The sequence below is a fragment of the Chaetura pelagica genome, unplaced genomic scaffold (genome assembly GCF_000747805.2).
Source record: "Chaetura pelagica isolate M959 unplaced genomic scaffold, ChaPel_1.0 scaffold66, whole genome shotgun sequence".
NCBI lineage: Eukaryota > Metazoa > Chordata > Aves > Apodiformes > Apodidae > Chaetura > Chaetura pelagica.
Window position 1 is genome coordinate 6052212 of NW_009953811.1, and position 20342 is coordinate 6072553.

Here is a 20342-nt window from a genome sequence, read left to right on the forward strand (position 1 = left end):
ACAACTTACTGCAATTTACATTTTCTCCTCCTCTCAGCACCTTGCTGCAAAGGTCCAAGAGGGATGCATAACAAATTGAGAAAGAATAGGACAGGTATCTGTATTTACAACATTCATCTTTGTTGCTGCCGAGCCCCGGGTGCGGTACCATGAAGTACTGACATCTTCACGTTGCTCTGTGCAAATTGCCCTTGGTAGCTGAAAGATGGGATCAGAATGTACCAAAATCCAACCCCCTGGGCTCAGCCGGTCTGTGAAACGCTGCAGCCCCTGACAGAGAGCATCTCCTCACCCTGATTCACTCCAGAATCCTAACCCTAACAGTTGGTGATGGAGGGTGACTCAGAGCAGGCTGGATCCCCCCTGCAACCGAGTCAGGGCAGAAGGTGCCGCGACGACCGCACGACTCCAGTCCGTTGTGAAGTCTTCAGTGTGCCCTGTGCTTCCTCTTCTTGTGTTTTTTATCCTTCTTTTTGTTGGCACACTTGGAGCAGAACCACTGCATCTCTTCTGGGGGTGCAGCTGTAAGCCCAACGCAAGGCCTGCGGGCAGGAAAATATCGAATCATTTCAGTGGAGTAACGTGGCTTTTGTTTCTTAGCCGAAGAAATGAAACTTTTCCAGTGGGAGACAGGATCTGGCCTTCAGATCAATGTAGCAATTATATCATCATTATCTTAATTAATATAATGATCAAACAGAAATCTAAAAAACACTTGCTTTGAAAAAAAAATACACTGAAAGGACATTCAGATACGAAATGTTATTTTGATAGAAAATACAAGCACACTTTCAGGTATATTAGGCTAGATTAAAATAATTTTCCATTGCTGCTTTTAACATATTTGCAAAAAACCTTGATATGTGTCTGCTTAAGAAAACACCTAAAAAGTGATTAATTCCCTCCAACCCTTTTATACAAGCTGACATTTATATTTCTGTTCATACAATGCTTCATAATTTGAAATGTCTATCTGTATACACTATGCTCATAATCCTGTAGTTCTCACAAAATTACCAGAATCAGCAATATTTCCCAGCAGCTTCAAAAACAACTGTTATCACCAACGACCATTAATTAAAAAGTAACTCTCCTTCACAGCTTAAAATCTGCTTCTTCAAATTCCAGAGAAACAGAGATAAAAATATCTTCCAGATGATTCAATTGGACACAGTACAGACATTTAAATATTCCCAGCATCACGAAATATTTCTTAAAAAAAAGTAGTGTTTTAATAATAGAGCCCAAATCTGCCAGGGAACAGCAGAATAGGAGGGATGAGAGCAACTTACCAGTGATACCAATCATCACAGTCATCACAACCTATCATTGGACTGCCATCATCTGGCTTGTTACAGCCAGGACAGATCCAGATCTGGTTACCCCACTCGTCTCGGATCTGGTGCAAAGGAAAGGAAAGTTAGCTGGTTTGCAAGGCTAAACAGGCAGCAAAATTAAAAGAAAAATATAAGTTAAAAAAAAAAAAAAAGTTTCTTGCTTATCTGACAAAGCAGTTTGGCAGCCACCGTTGTTACTTATGAATTCTCTGATCCAAAGTGCTCGGCGTTATGTTTTAATTGATTTTCCTGTACTGTACACGACGACAAAAGCAGGTAGTTTTCTGTATTGTCCAGTAAACCAGTAAAGCCAGTTACACCACCCGACCTAAGCAGAGGAGTTCACATATAGCAGCCAGGGCTTAAGGACACAATTCCTCCTCTGTCTATACTACCACAACTTTTTAAAGTCTACCTTGTTAATGGCAAGAAGGAGCAATGGCAGCTTCTTGCATAAGATAACAGTTTTATATGCATGTAAAATATACAGTGCCATGTGTCTATATTGCTGTATTACTTATTAGCCAAAGTCTTCAACTTCAACTAGCTGATAAGATCAGGATATAAAAAAAGTTGTTACTGAGTAACTTTCCATTCCCCTTATGACATTTATGTCACAGTACAATTTACTAAAGGGTAAACGAAACAAGAGAGGCAGATCATTTACAGTATTAGGCAGCTGCTTAAGGGATTTATCATATTCAGAGCGGTATGAATTATTATTATTTTTAATGTTTATATCCTGCTAGACCCATTATTTGTATTTTTAAATTTCAAACGGTTTCCTTAACAGTTCTTTGGTAAAAACACATGCAAAATGTCATGATACCCACTCAAAGAAGTGCAATTAACAATACAAAGCAGCAAATGTCTGGGGTATTACCCAGATTTCATAATTCCTTTATGAAGATTTGCACATTACCACTGAATCTCAAAAGCATGAACTGTTTTGTTCTCAGCTTTTGTGCATTAGTGCATCTAGACGTATCTAAGGCAAGAACTTTTTGCTATCTGTACAGCTTACAAAAAATTATATTAAAAAGTAGTTGATGAAAAGCCCCAAATGGTCTTGGAAAAAAAAAAAAAAATGAAAAGAAGGCACTACAAGGTGGTCTGTACATCTTACACCTCGTCCTGAAAAATCAATAGGAATGTACCAGAGCTGCAACCAACACATTACTCTTGATTGACTCCTCTTAAAGCCTTGTATTTTTTGTGTGTGATTTAAAACTAAAAAATACAAAGCCCAAGAATACTAAGCAGGGAACAATCCCCTTCCCTACAGCGAAATGGAGGAGGCAACATCATACAAGGAGCTTGATTTTAAAGCTGATGGATTGCAATAATCATTCCTATCTACACATCTAATCTCACATCTCCAAAGACATTTTAGGTTGGTGGAGAAGCATCTGCTCTGCAGGTAAACTGTCTGCACCTGGCGTCACTTCTGGGGGGTAATCCTGCTGGGGAAGGAGGAGATGCTCTGCCATGCTGCTGCAGAGGAACAAGGCTGCAGGCTCTTGTGCTGACAGTTACAGCCCCTGACAACCTGCCTGAGCAACCTGGGCACCCACACCATCCTTCAGCACGAGCACCTGCACTTGGCAGGCACCCAAGTGGTGCTGCCTGTTTCAAGCAGCACTGCCTGATGTTGCCCCATTAGAAGACATTCCCTAACTTTTCCAAACTTTTTTTTTTTTGGGGGGGATGCTTGCCTGCAGAATACTTGTCTCAGGCTTTCAGGGGCTGGAGAGGGACAAGGTGGTTTATAATCACTGAAACTTCTCCCTGTTTGTTAAACAAGGAATCAGACTGCTGAATGAGTATGTTAAGAATCCTGTGTAACTCCTCATTCCTCAATGAGCCAAGGGTTGTGGAAGAACAGCATGTGATTGCTGAATGGTACTTTAGTACAAACTGCTGGCTGTTAATGATCAGAGCACACTTGCTGAGGTGCTGTCCTACAGGGAGATCCCACATTGCACCTTTTTTTTTAAACTCTAAAATCATTCTCCTGTCCTCCCCTGCAGAAGGGAGTTGCACACCTCTGTCACACTGGCTCCACTCTTATCTTTAGAAGAGCTTTCCCATGTGACCTGGAGAAAGCCATTTCATCATCATTCTGTGTCCTGGATTCCCTTTGTACAAGTTGCTAACAGTTATTAACTGTTGCCTTCTTCCTCAACCAGCTTGGTTCAGCTTTTTTGTCTTATAAACATCCCACATCAGGAGTCTCTCTGCCTGTGCACTTGGTTGGATTCTAATGCAGTAAAGCCCTGATTTTTACTATGATGTTGTGAAAGAGAGAAAAAAACCTAGAACCTACGTGTCCTTTGAATTCTCCATACATTGTTACCACTGGAAGTACCCAAGAAAAATTCTAGGTTTTCCTTATTTAGACTAACATAATCTCTTAATTATTTGCTTTTAATGCCTACTGAAGAAAATCAGATGTAGTGCAGTATTTTGAAAATGCTTCTCTCTTAAGAGTGAATTTCAAGGCTTCTGGGCACTCCTGCAAGATATGAGTGACACTGCATTTACACCTGTGGTACAGAAGGTGAGGATGTGTAACCTGCACCCTAAAGATATGCACAGCCCATGTGCAGTCATCTGGTGCTGTAACCAACTTGGCAGTGAAATGTAGCAGCTGTTTAAATAGAGACCAGTAACATGATACAAGAGTTAAGTCCAGAAGGGAAGAGCACCTTTTCCATTAGAAATGGCAGGATAGATTTACACACCAGGAATCATTATAAAAACAGGAATTAAAAAGAAAAAAAAAAGAAAAACCCTTCATAATTTGCAATTAAAGCACAAGAAACTGTAATAAATGCACTTTTCAGGTGTTCTAAATTGTGAGATTTTTAAACTCTTCCCCACTACAGATAAGCAAGGTGTCACCAACCAAGCTGGAATGTAGCCAGTACTGGGAGGATAACAACACTGCTACTGGTGTTAATGGTATCTGCTGCTCTTCAGTGACCAGAAATGGTCTGGACTTCCTTTTACATTGCATCTAAAGCACGAATCTTCAGTAGCATAGCAATCCTAGTCCTGCCCAGAGGTCCATGTTCTTAGAGAGAATGTAGTTCATACATCATATTGGATGGGAGACTTTTCTAAAGGAATGAAGAAGTCTTAATGCTACCAGAGGTCAAATTCACAGCATACGTGAAACAGACTAATGAACTGTAGATTAATGAACTATCTACAGACTTCCTGAGATGGACAAACATTTGCAATTTCTGTATGTTGAAGAAAGCAGAATAGAGATTAGTGGACTCCACAGCTTTCAAATGAGGGCTACATCAAATTATTGATGCTGTATGAAGGTTTTGTACTTTACCTGTCTGACAGCAAAATCTATGGCAAGGTTGACATTTGAGGTTTCAATTCAGCACTTACGAAAGCATCTATAAAAAAACATCCCCACCTCCAAAAATAAATGCTCTTGCTCAGTTAGCAAAAAATGCCAAGTGGGATATAAATGGACATGTTAAAAGAAACTTCAGTATTGAACTGGGAACACAGAAAAAACTCTGTGCTAGTAGTAGTGTTTTAATTAAGTTATTAACCCCTCAAAACACGTGCATGGAAGCAAGCACTAGATAAAGAGTGGCTTAACAGAGAGCAACGTCACAAGTCCAGGCACCAGCAGTTTGAGATGATGAGTCACTCAGGAGCTCAACAACTCAAGAGATGAATGTCACTGGTGCTGGGACACTGGGACAAAGCACGACAGTATGTGATACCTACCACATAAGTACTGACAGTCTCGGTCACCACGCTCCTCACCGGAGCTTTGGAACCTCCTGCCGCCGGGACAGCTGGAGAGGGTGGTGGGATCAGGGCTGGTGAGACAGTGGCCTGTGGAGGAGGAGGAGCTGGAGCTGGAGGAGGGGTGACATGAACAGGAGCTGGCACTGGTGACGGCACGGGTGGAGGTGTTTTGGGTCGGCCCACAGGAGTAGCAGGTTTGGCCTCTGGAGCTGGCACCACTTTGCTGATGACTCTGTAGGACCAAAAATGAGAATCATTAAGAGTTGATGGGAAAGAAAGCAACCATCAATCACTGACTAGATAGAAAGAAAAGACAGTGCAGATAACTCACATCACTTTTGAGTCATTGTAGAGCCTGTTTCAACCCAACACAGGGGATGTTGTCATTGCTACACCCATCCATTGGACTGGATAAAGCACAGAACCATTACCAAGTGGACACCAGGACAGCCTGAACCACTCTAAAGCTCACTGTCATACAAATATTCTCTGTGGCTTTACTAAACCTTGTTTCATTAAGTTTTATTACATTAGCTCACTTTGTGGGAAATACTAGAAAGGAAAGTTAATCAGCTGTGAACAGCACTGATTTTAATCTCCAAACTGAGAGACGATATCATCCTCTTAAGATCCTACATTAGGGGGTTCTCCAAATATTTGCTAGTTTGGTATTTCTTTCCCCAAATGTTTATGAAATCAGCAGTGGATCTAGTCAGGGCAAATAAATGACGCAGACTATATACTCAGCAGTTAAAATATTGCTACTTACTTGAGTAGCTGAAGTAGACAGGATGTAGCTCTAGTAAATACACAGTATAGAATAATCTTGCCCAGGAAGGGGGACACATAGAGGACCCAACATTTATTCATAAATGTTGATACACAGTGTTACTGATGTGCATGCAATTTCATGGACAAAGCCCTTACTATGAGGCTCTAGATTAGAAACATAAAGAAAAGCAAAAGGAGTTTTAGAAAACAAAAAGCCAACAACAAACCACTCAAACAAAACACAGGATAGGTCTATTTGTTTTACCACATTTTGGTAAATCATTTAACAAACTTATTTATATTTCAATGGTAACTGTAGGAATGCAACTGGTTTCTGATGTAGGAAGAAGGTGATTTAAAGAAAGGTTAGACATTCCAGAGAGGAGGATATCTTAAGAAAGCAAAAGTTGGAGACACCAGTAGGAAAACCATGACGAAAAACAAATTCCAAAAATTCCTAGGAACCAGGGAAGTCCAGCTCCACTCTCAAGTGGAATTCCACATTGAACTTCAGAGTTTACTGCAACTCTCTTAGGATATTCAAAAGGGAATATCACTATGACTGGAGACACCGTCTGCACTTCCAGTCAATAATCCAACCTACCATTTGAGAAAAGCTTGGAATTACACAGTACTTAATGCTTGGCTTAAATAATAAAGTTTTTCTCCCAAGATACTACATCAGAACTATGGCAAGTTATAATAAAACCAGACTTAATAAAAGGAAAGAGAGCACTGGGTTTGGTATCCTTGCCTAACATGCCAACTGTAACATCACACCTACCTTCTCAGACCTACCATGAATGGCTAGGGAAAGAAAACCAAAACCAAGGAATATTAGAGACTTAGAACGGAGAGGGTGTTAAGATGATTTTCCATCAGCAACACATTCATAAACATTTCACACCACTCAATATTCTAGTGACTGCTTCAGGTACCTAATCTGGGAGCTCAGGTTCTTTGTATGTGTCAGTAAGGTGCTGGACTGTAATTCAAAGTATAGAACTCCTAATTTATGCTGTCTGTGACTTGTAGGAAGGAAGGAAGTCCCAATATTAGGCCATTCTGGGAGCAACCTACACATAAAATCCAGTCTTTTTCTCCTGTTAATGGAGTACATCCAAACTCCTCTTTTTTCTCTCACCAAGGAAGTTTTCTCTTTGCCTCTTGAATGTCCATGATGTATTTCTTGTCCAATTAGACGTTTTGTTTTCCTAAGGCTCCCTGGGGCTCTTGCTAGACTGGCCACCCCAACTCAGATGTGCCCTCCTCCTTCCACTGCTCCCACAGAGAACCCTGGCTCCCAACAATGATAATCTAAGACCTTGGTTGGTGGCAATACTCCCACAGTTTGTAAAGTCACCCTCACAACTTGAGAGCCACCTCTCAATAAAACCAATATTACCAATAATAGAAGTGAGGAGAGGGACAGACAGCAAAATGTTTGGCACTGCAGTTGTAATTTGGATGGTTTCAAATATTATTACCCCTTATTTTCCTGCCTCCCTCTTCCACTCCCCTGCAAGTAAACAAAGTCTTGCTACAAGTTCTTCAGGGAGTCAACTCTCCCTAAGTCTAGACTAGAAAATGTATTAGCTAATAGGATTTTAAACACAACTTTGCACACAGTGTAAACAGTTTTAAAGAAGTATTAGCTAATACAGTTTGAATAAGAGTGGCCATGCCCAGCTAGCATATGAAATTAAATCACAACAGTTTCTTGGTCTAGATAAAGGCAGGTTCTCCTCCTGAACAGGGTCTTCAAAGCCACTTCACTAATAACTGCAGAAGATAGAAGGAACATCACATATGAAATCTTCAGAAACGACAAATATTCATTAGCAGGTGACACACGCTCACTGATTGGCTGGTTTGCTTGAAGTCTGCAATTAGGACATGTTCAGTATACAGGGCAGCTTGTTTATCTTGATATTAGAGCTCAGTTATCAAAACAGGAGATCGGCACTTTGGAGCACGCTTGGGCCTACCACTCCCTTGGGCTAATAAAGTTCAGAGACTTTAGACTCCAGAGTGGAGAAATGAATGTGCTACACCATTAGTGGTGATGGAGTAATCTCAGCGAGGGTGGTTTAGCCTGTCCTCCTTCCTGAAGAAGGGGCTGCATACATGGCAATATGGAGGTGGGGAGAAATCAAAGGGAAACAGAAGTCCCACGACTAATAATTAATGTTACTTCAGACTTGGAGAGAAACCTGATATCAAAACATTATGTAAATGATGGTAAGATTGATGAGCTCTATTTTATAGACAGGAAAAGTGAGGCTCAGAGCACACTACAAGTAGGTGGTTCTCACTACAGCAGAACTTCAATCCTCCTGGTGCTAGGTCCTTGCTAAGATTTATACTCTACATTTGGACATCACCAGACATCTATTGTTACCTTCTTTCCCAAATATGCTTTTCCTGTGCTTCCAAAATCAGCACTTCTAAATTTCAAGTCTGCAAGTACAATACTAAATATGACAAAATTTCACCTCCTTCCCCACCCCAATTCAAAAACATCTACAACTGAGGCTGGATTAATATTTGTTGAGGTAATCAAATACAAATGAACATCAATGACCATCAACACACTCAGAGGCCTGAGATAAGAATTACAGTTCTCTACAGGCTGCTTCCCTGACAATGTATCACAAACATGCTCTACACTGAAGGACAAAAAGTAAATTAAAGTTGGTTTTGAATGAAAATCGTTTATCCGGAATGAAGGGGTGTGAGAAAACTCTTGGAATAGATGTTGTAATAAGACCCTCCACAAATCATAACTACAGGCTACCACTCCCGTAAAAATAAACTTGAATTAATGTAAACACTGTGTATCTGGTTGTGTTTAACCTAAATTCATTGTGGATTTCTTTTTAAATGTGAGCAGGAACTGTATTTCTTACAGAACCTCCGAGTATTTTTAATTGAACACAGGTATTGATACACCTCTTCATAATGGTGGAGTGAATGAAAACCTGCCAAGGACATGGTGTGAACTTTGGGGTTGTCCTGTTCTGAGGTGGGAGCTGGGCTGGGTGATCCAGGCTGTCTGAGGAGACAGTTGTGCCACTATCCCTGGAGACATCAAAGAAGACAGATGTGGTGCCAGGGGACAGGGTTTAGTGGTGGATGCTGCGGAGTTAGGTTAGTGGTTGGACTCGATGATCTTGCAGGTCTTTTCCAACCAGAATGATACTGTGACACTGTAAATGAAAATCCATTTTAACCATTCCTCTGGGGCAATCACTCCGTTCACAGCTACAGATCCAAACCTAAACAGGATGAAAATGAATTGTTGCCTTGCAGGTAAAGTGTAAATTCTACCAAGATTTTAAGCGTGGCAACAGGTCAGTTGGTTTATAATCAGCTCTAAGTGACACGAGCTGTAAGATGCTACATCTGGTGCAAAAAGACGCTTCAAGGTGTGAAATGGTTTCCTACCTTTGGAAGTAATTTATTTGATTTCATTCTGATCCTTATGCCCGAAAGCCCCATTAACTGCTTCATATAAACAACAGGGAAAAGACACGTACCGAAAGGAAATGGCTTTTCAAAAATAGGATATATGCCACAGGGCTGAATGATTGCTATGGGTGATGAGCTCCAAAAACACACTGCATTAGTGTTTCTGAAGGTCTAGTGAAAATATCACAGCAATCTTTGTTTCTCAGAGGCAGAGCTCCAAAGAAGCTGTTTCTCTGCCCAAAGGAAAAACATTTGAAAAGTCCCAATTCTTCTTTGAATCCATGGCCCATTTTTAAGCAAGGAGCAGGAGCTAAAAGGGTCTTTGTATGTTGGAAAATGGCACCATCAACTACACCGACATAAATAAAAATAGTACATAATCACTTGGATTATGAGAGGATTATTATCATATATTAGTATTGATATTCCTTATTGATATAAGTTCCTCAGCACTAGAAAGTTAAATGGCGTAACTATCTTATTACTGAAAAATTTCATACCTGGAACTGAGATTGTTGCACCAGAAAAAAACATAATACTCTAAGACCTATAACACCCAGGGGAATTAGGAAGATTTCCATATGGTTTAGATTATTCACAGATTAAAGGTGATTTTGAAAATTTTATTCTAACCCTAGAGGAGAATTGGTGTAATTTAAGATCTGTAATGCAAGCTAATTCCCATAGTACTTAGAGAAAGGGAAACTTATTTTTTATCACTTCTGCCCTGCTGAATATTTTATTCTGTGCAAACAAGTCATATTGACAGATACAAACTCCACAAACACAAGCTATGACCAACTTGTGGCTTTGCAGAGTGCCAAAATGTATCAAAGCTCCAGCAGACCTTCTAGCAACTTTGCAAGTAAAAAGACTTCTGAAGGGCGACCGTATCCTGGGCTGCATCAAGAGAAGTGTGGCCAGCAAGGCCAGGGAGTTGAGTCTGTTCCTCTACTCTGCTCTGGTGAGGCCACACCTGGAGTGCTGTGTACAGCTCTGGAGCCTTCAGTGCAGGAAAGACATGGAGCTGCTGGAGAGGGTCCAGAGAAGAGGCATGAAGATGACCAAAGGGCTGGAGCAGCTCTCCTATGAAGACAGGCTGAGACAGTTGGGGCTGTTCAGCCTAGAGAAAAGAAGGCTCTGGGGAGACCTTAGAGCACCTTCCAGTACCTGCAGGGGGCCTATAGGACAGCTGGGAAGTGACTTTTTACCAGATAGGGAGACAGAACAAGGGATCATGGTTTTAAACTGAAAGAGGGTATATTTAGGTTAGACATGAAGAAGAAATTCTTCACCATGAGGGCAGGAAGGTACTGTAATAGGTTGCTCAGGGAGGTTGTGGATGCCCCATCCCTGGAGGTGTTTAAAGACATGTTGGATAAGGTTTGTGCAGCCTGGTCTAGTGTGAGGTGTCCCTGCTCATAGCAGGGAGGTTGGAACTTGATGATCTCTAAGGTGCCTTCCAACCTTCACCATTCTGTGATTCTATGATTCTACTTAAATTTGAAATTAAGAACAATATTTTCATGTAATAAATTGTCCACAATGTGATACACTTCCTGCCCAGGAAAATGAACTTTTGAACACTTATTCCAAGATATTATCCATTTTTATGGATGCTGCCTGGTCTCATACAAATGGCACAATTTCCATGCAAGCATGTTGACCTTCACTGGTGCACATGGAGCCCATTTTCCATTTCATCTCCACAGCAAAACCCAGCAAACACCTCTTCCTGGGCAAATGAGTCTAGTGATTCTGCAGGCATCGTGTCACGTAATCCCATTCACAAGTTTATTGAGTTTCATCTTAAAACTGGTTAATCTTTTTCTCCCCACCATTACCCTGTTCCAGCATCTCACTGCTTGGGTGGCACAGCAACCTCTTCTAATTTCCAGCCTACATTCACAGCCAATTAAGTCCCATTTCTTTTTGTGCCAAAATTGTTCTTTAGCTTAAATTGCTTTCTCCCTCCAAAATGTTTACTTGCCTGAGGTATTTGTAGCCAGCAATCACATACTCTCTTCACACGCTAGACTAAACACACAAAGTTGCTCTCCTCTCCTATCACAACACAGACTCCCCTATGCTCCCCCTAACAGTGCTTCAAACCCTCCTCTGCACCTGCTCTTCCCAATTCATCCCTCCTGAACTGCTTTCAAGAATTGAATGTAACATTTCAGATGAAGTATCAACAGGTTCTCATAAGATGGCCTGGACACTTTCACTATCTCTGCTAAGATCACCTCCTGTAATACATCCTATGATCACACTTGTCATACGTCAGCAACTCTGTCACTGTGTGATCAACTAATGATCCCTCACCCCTTAATGCACCAGCTGCAGTGTTACACCTACTGATCAGCTCTTTAAATTTCTATTGGTACATGTCAAATGCAAAGCTTTAAACTCCAATTTTTCATTTAATGAATTAAATAACAATTCTTCTTTCTATTTGAGGGGATTCAGCTCTTTCCAAACAATCATCAGATCCTCATTTGTATTAGCATGGTCCTTCAACCTTACTGGCAACCAAAGGCATCAGTGTTCTACCTCCTTCTGTGACAAAGGTAAATTAAATTATTAAATCAAGCCAGTCCTGAAATACATCCTTGAGCATGCTCACTAGCAGCCTCCTCTCTGGTTTGACAAGCTCTCTTACAACTCTGGGTTGCTGTCTTCCTTTGAGCTAGTTCCTTACTGCTGAGCAATTCCTCTGCTAATCCTGTCTTTTCCAGCTTCACTATGAATGTCCTGTGTGATAGTATTAATGTTTTCCTGAAATCCAGCTTGAATTTGCCATCTTTTATTCATCCAGAAGAGAGCATCCCTTCTCCCAGTGGTAGGAGAGATGTCAACTTTATTCCAGCTACACATCTGTGAGCGTCATACCTCTTCACCACAGCTGAGACCTTCCCTTGGAGGGGAAGCCATTTGATCCTGCACCCAGTAACCATTTCCCCACTGCAGAAGAAAACACTCTGCAGTGGGAGTTGGAGGAAGGTGCTCTCAGCACTGGTGGTGGAAACAGATACCTCAGATGAAACACAAAAGATCAGCTGTTGCAGCTGCAGCTCTTGAAGGAACTGCCAACTGGACTAGGCTTACCTAGAAAATCAGTTGCTTTCTCAGAGATTGATATCAAGCCCGTTGATATGGTTTACTTCTGGTTTGTGTTTTATTACATTACTTCCAAGCTTTTAATCAGCTCTTCCTCCAAAATCTGTTTTATAATTACTTGCACTGCTGTCACCGGGTGTCTAGATTACTTCCTCTTCTTCCCTTCTTCAGCACTTCTATTATTTACTAAAAACAGATTTGACAAACTTTGCATTTTAAAATAAAAAGAACTGTATTAGAAATTACTTGTCACCAGGTCTGCAAATTCATGACCCACTTCTAGAATTTGGGAGAAACATTTTCCCATTTCTTGACTTCAGTGCATAAAAGTTTCTGTATTTTCCTTCCCAATTTGTGATGGTAATTTCCATTGCTGTCAACCTACTGCTGGTATCCAATCTTGTCCTACTCAATGAAGAATGAATACAGGATCAGAAGGAAAGTATTCTTTTGGTTTTTGGCTCATACCTACATTACCCTTCATCTGCTCTCAGTCTGCATTTCCATGGTCCTCCTTCTTCCCTTCTTTTCCAATTTTGTCAATATCCTTCACAACATTTTATTTCAGCTTGACTTCTGCCAAGAGTGACTTCACTTCCACAGTCTTTTGCCTTGAAGACACAACTTCTTTGGTAAAAGTCCTTTTCTCCTAGAGGGACGATGCTTATTCCCATCAGGAAAGAGTTACTCATACAATTCATTCTGTGGGCATTTTGCTACAAGTGCTCCCTTCCCATAGGCAAAAAACACCACTTTTGAATTCATTAAGTCTTCAGTCCAGCTGACATTCCTTGGTAACTCCTTTGGTTTATGAACATTTGCACTCTTGAAATGGAATTACAGGCTTTCTACTGTTTATTTTTCCATTACTTTAAGTGAAACAGAGTTCTGCCCTTGGCCTCCACCCTCCGTATCTGTTACGCTGGGGTACTTCACCCAGCAACCACAAACACCTTTCTGCTGATGACTCCTCCATCTCCCTCCCTTTCTTTCTCACCATTTTGACTTGCATCTCCAGACGGTTCCTTGCCAGTCTGACAACACAAAACTGAGCTGGTAGTGTGGTGTCTTGGTATCTTTCATCTTATCATCAATAACAAGCTGCTCAGAGCTTCGATGTGAAAACCACCTGGGATTATCCCCTTCTGCTGAGCTCTCAGCAGCAAAACCAGAAGCTGGTAAAACATGTTTATGTCAATAAGCTCTTTGCAAACTTTCTCTTATGTGTTCCTTGCAAACTGCCCTTTATTATAGTTTGTTTTGGGAAATGTAATGGGATGCATGATCTAGAAGCTAGCCTACGGGCTGTCCTACATCTACCCTCCTTAACAGGAACCAGTGCAAAACATGAATTCTATTGACTACCAGAAAATTATGCCAGCATGGATTTAGAAACTTCCAAAACTGTAACTTGCAGCTTGTTACTGAGACACTTGGTTGCAAGAACCAAGCAAAGTCTGGAACTTGGGAGGCTCTGTACAGCTACAGATCCACTGCTCACAGGACAGCTTTACTAAATTCAGGTAGGACCATCATCTTCCTTTGTGTCTATGGATGGCTGCTCCTCCACCACCCTCTTGCCCACATCCAGCTCCCAGGAAGCATACTGTGAATCCTTAGGGCTGTGTAGTTTTGACTGAAAACTTCAATATAAAAGTGAATTAAAAAGAAACATCTCTGTCAAAGACAAGAACAAATCAGTACCTTTCTCTTGCAGTCAGCTTCTAATGAGGCAAAGTCTGTTTTTTAAACAAACACCCATCTGCCTTTCTAATCTTTCACACGTATTTGATTGGTTTCTGTGGTGCTTTGTAAGGGCAGCTGCTCATGCCCATTTACACAAGCAATTTGCTTATGTGTCTAAACCTGCCTGAAGTATTTTTCTTCTTCTTTTTTTTTTTTTGTTGTTTTAATTGTCGTGTACAGTACACAATTTTTTTACTCTTGAGCAATAAGCAGCAAAATCAAAGAATCTCACAGCAAGTTGTTTTGTTTTCTAATGACTCAAGCCCTTTTATGGATTCACTTTTGGAGTCATCATCCAATGTGGCCAGCAGCAAAATGAAAATAATTTGCCACAGCCTACCACCTACCATAAACAGGATGAATAATTAGTTGAGGTGGCTTCAGTAATTAAAAAGAAAAAAAAAGGCTAAGGACTACATCTGAAGTTGGAAATAACTCATGCACAGTGAAGATCTAAATCACCCTCAGAAATATAAACAAAAATGATAGTTTACTTTTTTTGGTAAAAGGGATAGGGTATTATTTAGCTTTTGGGTTATTTTATTTTATTTTATTTCATTAATGTAACTTTTGCAACCTCCACCAAAGTGAACGAGACTTCTGGACAGATACAAGACCACACATGGGGATCTTACAGCAGAGTTGGGACCAATTCGTTACACTGAAAAAGAACAATCAGAAAAGGGATATGAATCATACCTGAGTCAATATCTTCATTAAAATCCATTCAGCATTTAAAAAGGCAGTAAGAATCAGTCCTCCAGCTCTTATAACTTACAAGACTACAGAACAGAACAATGTGGGTATGTATATACACACACAAACACACACGTACAAAGATTTATGAAAGCTGCAAAAATCACTGGAATTCCCTAAGCACAGAATTCCCTAAGCACACCTCTGCAGCCTTGGAGAGGAGCAAGATCATTTTTCATTACTCTGCCTCCTCACTTAGGTGGTCTATTGATCATATAAAAAATGATTTCACCATTACATGCTCTTTTTTGTCTTATATCTGAAGTTGGATTGACACCTAGGCCATTAATTCTGTCAACAAATGGTTAACATGGTCTTCCTCTGCAAAGTGCTGCACTGTAAATTAACTGGGGTCCCCATTAGTCCTCCAATAAACATGGTCTTTCGCTGCTCACTCCCTGTTGTTTCATCTTCCCAAACACTGGTTGACCCTTCTACATTTTTCTCCCTGAAGTATCACTTTTTTCCCTCCCACTTCATTCCACAGTAAGTTCTCCTCCAGAGCTTTCTGTTGAATAAGCAAGGTCTTGCAGGCTAACCAACACCCCCCCCAGCTGTGTCTCACAGTGCCCCCATGGTGCTTGCATTACGTCTTTCGGAGGATTTGGTCACGGTGCCTTAACTGCTCCAAACACTGCTCTTATTCATGGAAATGTGTGGAAGGAGGGGCTTCCAGCAGGATTCCTTTACCTGTTTGTCCACCACAACACAGTGAAATAAATGGAATGGGTCACGAGCTACTTGGCTGGTAATGCAAACTTATGGCTTGACAAGGCAATAAAAAGCTCTTCCTCCCCAGGCACACGTAGGGAGCCAAGGCTAGAGGCAAACAATTTGGATATGCCTACCCAGGGAAGCTAATGAACCCCATCATTCAGCTATTGTGGGCAAACACTATGAAGACGGTAATCTAAATTATCAAAGTCTGAGTAGCTTTCACTAAACAGCACCCAAAGTTCAAAAGTTTCTTCCCATGGTCTGATTTATCCCTATAAGAACAACCCTATATAAAATAAAAGCTCCTTGAACATCCACCAAAGATGATACTCTGAAAATAAGATGCAGTCGTGGAAACTACATAGGGCAGAGTTCTAGTTTAATTGAATCTCATAGTAAAGTTCCATCTAAGATATCTAGATTTTTCTTCCCACAACTCCCAGGGAGCTTGAGCAGTTTTCAAAAAATACATATTCATGTTACAGCAGCAACTCCAGATCCTCAATAACCTTAGGAGAACACCAACATGGTCCTTGCCTGATTTTCATGTGTTTAACCAGGTCAGAAAAAAGCATATTGATGGATCTGCTAATACCTTCTTCTTCTCTCTTCCCTTGGTGCTTTTTTAAAGTCTGTGCATGTGTGTGTGCAGTCTTCCCAAGGAAATCCATTCTCTGTAGAGTTTGCAGCTCAACCCTTATGTAAGCCAAGCCTGTTGCAGTCAGAAGATCCATCATTTAGCCATCTGTTTTTGGAGAACATTACCCACCTGGTTGGTACTCCATATGCTGCAGGTTAGACAATAAATTTTTCAGAATTTCAAAAAGTATGACTAAAGAACTATTTTCCTGCAATTCCGTTGTCCAACTGGGGTTGTACTTAATGAATTATTGAGCAAGTAGCAATGATGATCCAAACCATATAAAGTTATGAAAAATAATCTCCTCCAACAATACCAGCTGTGTTTCAGGTTCTCAATTCAATTCAGTTCAATTCGATTCAATGAGATTTTGCCAAGCTGCATTTCCTTCAGGCTTTTGTTTTTCCAGACGTGTGCTATCTTGCCAACTTATAAAAATATGTGCAATGAGCACCTTACTGTGGTAGAAGACTTAGATGATGACAGAAACTTGGTGAATAAAAGAGAAAGCACAGGACAGCTTCCCCTGACCTCTCAGTCCCAAAAGTATGCTTCTGGGTCACCAATATTACATGGAGAAGTCACCTGTACTGGTCACAAAATAATCTGGTTTATATATACACCATTTTGCTTTGAGATTCCCTACTAAAGATGTCAGCTAGGTGTGCTGGTGAATTTTGTCATGGGGACATCAAGCAGTTGAGAGAGCCTCCAAGAGAACATAAATTAGGCCTTGGACTGATAACATCCTACCAAGCAATAACAAGTTTGAGTGGAGTCAGTTAAATACCTGGATAGCAACTCCTTGTATCCCTTAATCCTTTCAAAATTGTATTTTACAATCCACAGGTTACTTAGTAGACGTTTTTATAGACACATACACATAACATATTTGAGCATTCATGTGATTTTTTTGGGAGACTAACTTGAAAAATATGCAAGACAAGGGGCCACTTCATTAGAGTGGCAGGTCACATTTATAAGTTAAACACTGTTAAAATACCTGTCTGTCCCCTTCTCACATGTGGTTTCTAGGTTCCCTGCTGATTGCAGAGCTATGATGCAACATGGTATGAGTCTGCAGCAGAAGCCCTATATTTTAAGGTAAATGTGGAGACCTGATTTAACAAAAAACATATACCCTGTTTCCAAGTCACAGGAACACTGAAACAGCAATGAGTGAGTGGTAATCTCCTTTGTGGTCTTGCATTAGTGTCAGAAGCCACGCGTTTTTTTCTTAAAAATTGTATTTAAATGTAGAAGAAATTTACCTGAAGTATCAAAAATCACAGCACAAACTTCTGCTGAAGTATGACAACTCTGGTAATAGCTGGAATGCCAACACCTCATCAACAGATATGCTTCTAAAAAACTCATGTGTAAGAAAAATGATTGTGCTTAGGAAAATAACCAGTAAAAAAGAAACCATGATGCAACTGAATAAAAGTATTAAATTCTGCTCATCATTTGCAGTTGATTTAAAATTTAAAAGTCTACACTAGCTGTGATTTTTTTTCTTTTTTTTTCTTTTCTTTTTTTTTTTTTAAAGATAGTATCTCTAGTTCCTTCCTATCCTAACTCAGTTAGAAATCTGCCTTGATAACACTGGAGTGGAAAACAAAAAAACAACAGTGAAAAACCTTTCCACCATATCATTCAAATCATATCTAAAAAGGTGGTCATAAATATTTTAGAACCCAAACAAACCAATAAGAGCTAGGCCCATTAAGGATAAGATCTTTTACAACAAATTAAATAAAACAATTTATTGAAGCCTGGACTTGAGATAAACTAGATTTACTAGCTGACCTTTTATTCATTTAAAGAACAAAATTAGCTCTAATTGCATTAGAATGGAATCCAGTAAATTTCTTCTAATGTGGCATCCATGCAAGTATTGCTGTAATTGTTTACAACTAAGATGGAAATGTTTTGATTATAATCTACTTTCTTCTTGTTTTACTGTGTGCAGTTAGAACAGTTGCAAAAAAAACCCCTAAAGTAGAACAGTTTTTCCAATATTAGTTTCTCTGTTCTTCAGCAACATTTTCATGCCTATTAACCTAATGTCATTAATAGCCATCTCTTTTGAACTGATGTGTGTTGCAAGAGTATTTGCACACCAGACAAGCTTGAATGCAGAGATCACTCTGAATCTAATGGTGTTCATAGAGAGGAGACTTCTCTGCCACTACTATTTCTGCTTTGTAAGTTGGTTTAAGCAGAGGAGTCAAGAAGCAAAATAATAGAGAATAAACTGTTTATTTCACTGCAAAAGCATTTTCCTCACCACTGCTGCATTAAGTGAGTAAATGTGTGTTACTGTCATCATATTGTGTTTATGGTGTGACGTGAATCTCCATTTCAAGCACCATAAATCTGACACATTTTCTTCAGACACCTGAAAGACTTCATAGTCTCACCAAGATCTGTAAGTACTTCCATTAAAGACTATGTTTTATAGGAAGTTGCCCCAAAACCAACCAACCTCCAGTTGAATAGGAGGAACTTAAGTACCTCCAAAAACCTTCAAACAGCTTTTTTCTCTGACAAAGGAAACTGAAATAACTCATTAGTCCATCTAGTTTTTACTCATCAAATGCTATGAATCCCCCCAAACTTTTTTCATACCTTTCCATGGCAATTTCTGGTATTCTCAAACAATCCCACACTAGTAAACTTCAGAGACATGATAAATGAAACACATTTCCACATAGTAATTACCAGATATTCAGAACTTCATTACCAACACAGATGAAAGAAAAGTTTAACTTTCCCTTAACACGTCACAAAAGCTTTTGCTACTGCCTGTTATGAACTACTGAAAAGGCTGGCAATCCTACTGTGGTCTTTTCAACTAATAACTTTAAACCCAGGTTATAGAATCTTCTGGTATTACTTCAGACATCCAAGCCACACACAGAGCTATGTAATGCTATTCCTCAGAGCCACACCAGTCCTTTTCATAATGATCCTAACACGTTAAAATTAAAATATACTCTGATTTCAGGCTGATTATTAATTGTTGAGGATGAAAAGAAAAGTATTATTTAGAGCAGGATAGCTCCACTGCAAGCTCTGCTGCATCAGACACCAAACAGTTCATAGAGCCATGTGGCTCAAACTGTATTTACTTCTGCAAAGGCAAATTTCTTCCTGGATTTTGCCTTGGAAAACTATGACAAATCCTAAAAGCTGTAACAAATCTCCCTAGGTTCTTGTTTGTCATCAGTGAGAAGGTGCAACTGGGTCATACAACCATCACACTGGGACAACTTTAGGGTGCCAGTATGGTGGGCAGTGAGGAGATACTTAAGGTAGAAAAGGGAAACCAGTAAGCAAATAATCATAGAATTATCATAGAATCATAGAATGGTTAAGGTTGGAAGGGACGTTGAAGATCATCTAGTTCCAAACTCCCTGCATGGGCAGGAACACCTTTCACTAGATGAGGTTGCTCAATGCTCTATCCAACCTGGCCTGAAATACCTCCAGGGAGGGGGCATCCACAACCAACCTGGGCAGCCTGTTCCAGTGTCTGACCACCCTAACAACAAAGAATTTCTTTCTAACGTCCAACCTAAATCTACTCTCTTCCAGTTTAAAACCATTACCCCATATCCCATCACTACACATCCTGGTAAAAAGTCCCTCCCCAACTTTCCTGTAGCCCCTCCAGATACTAGAAGGCTGCTAGAAGGTCTCCTCAGAGCCTTCTCTTCTCCAGGTTGAACAGCCCCAACTCTCAGCCTGTCAGTGACTCAAACCCTGTTTGGTTATGTAGCCTAAAGCAATCTCAAGGACAAGTGTCACGTGGAGAAGATGAAGTTCTCCTCCCAGGCCTACTACAGATGCTGCAGAGAGCTGCAGCACAGCCACTTATTAGCATTTGCTGCCTCGAGAACTCCCTGACTCTGAAGATCTCAGGCTTGGTGTTTCATTCTCCCCTAATTTATCTAGAAACTTTGAGCTAAGTCAGCTTTGTGCACCTCCCATTCCGG

General features: G+C 40.3%; 1 protein-coding gene across 1 annotated transcript in view; it reads right to left on the bottom strand.

The window, feature by feature from the left end:
* Window positions 1-427: 427 nt before the first annotated feature.
* Window positions 428-20342, bottom strand: part of TAF3 (TAF3 RNA polymerase II, TATA box binding protein (TBP)-associated factor, 140kDa) — a 110216-nt gene continuing 90301 nt past the window's right edge. The window contains exons 4-6 of the mRNA XM_010001273.1: window positions 5097-5352; window positions 1293-1399; window positions 428-542 (exon numbers count right to left, since the gene is read on the bottom strand). Coding sequence (XP_009999575.1) covers window positions 428-542; window positions 1293-1399; window positions 5097-5352 — 478 coding nt within the window. The remainder of the gene's footprint in view (window positions 543-1292; window positions 1400-5096; window positions 5353-20342) is intronic.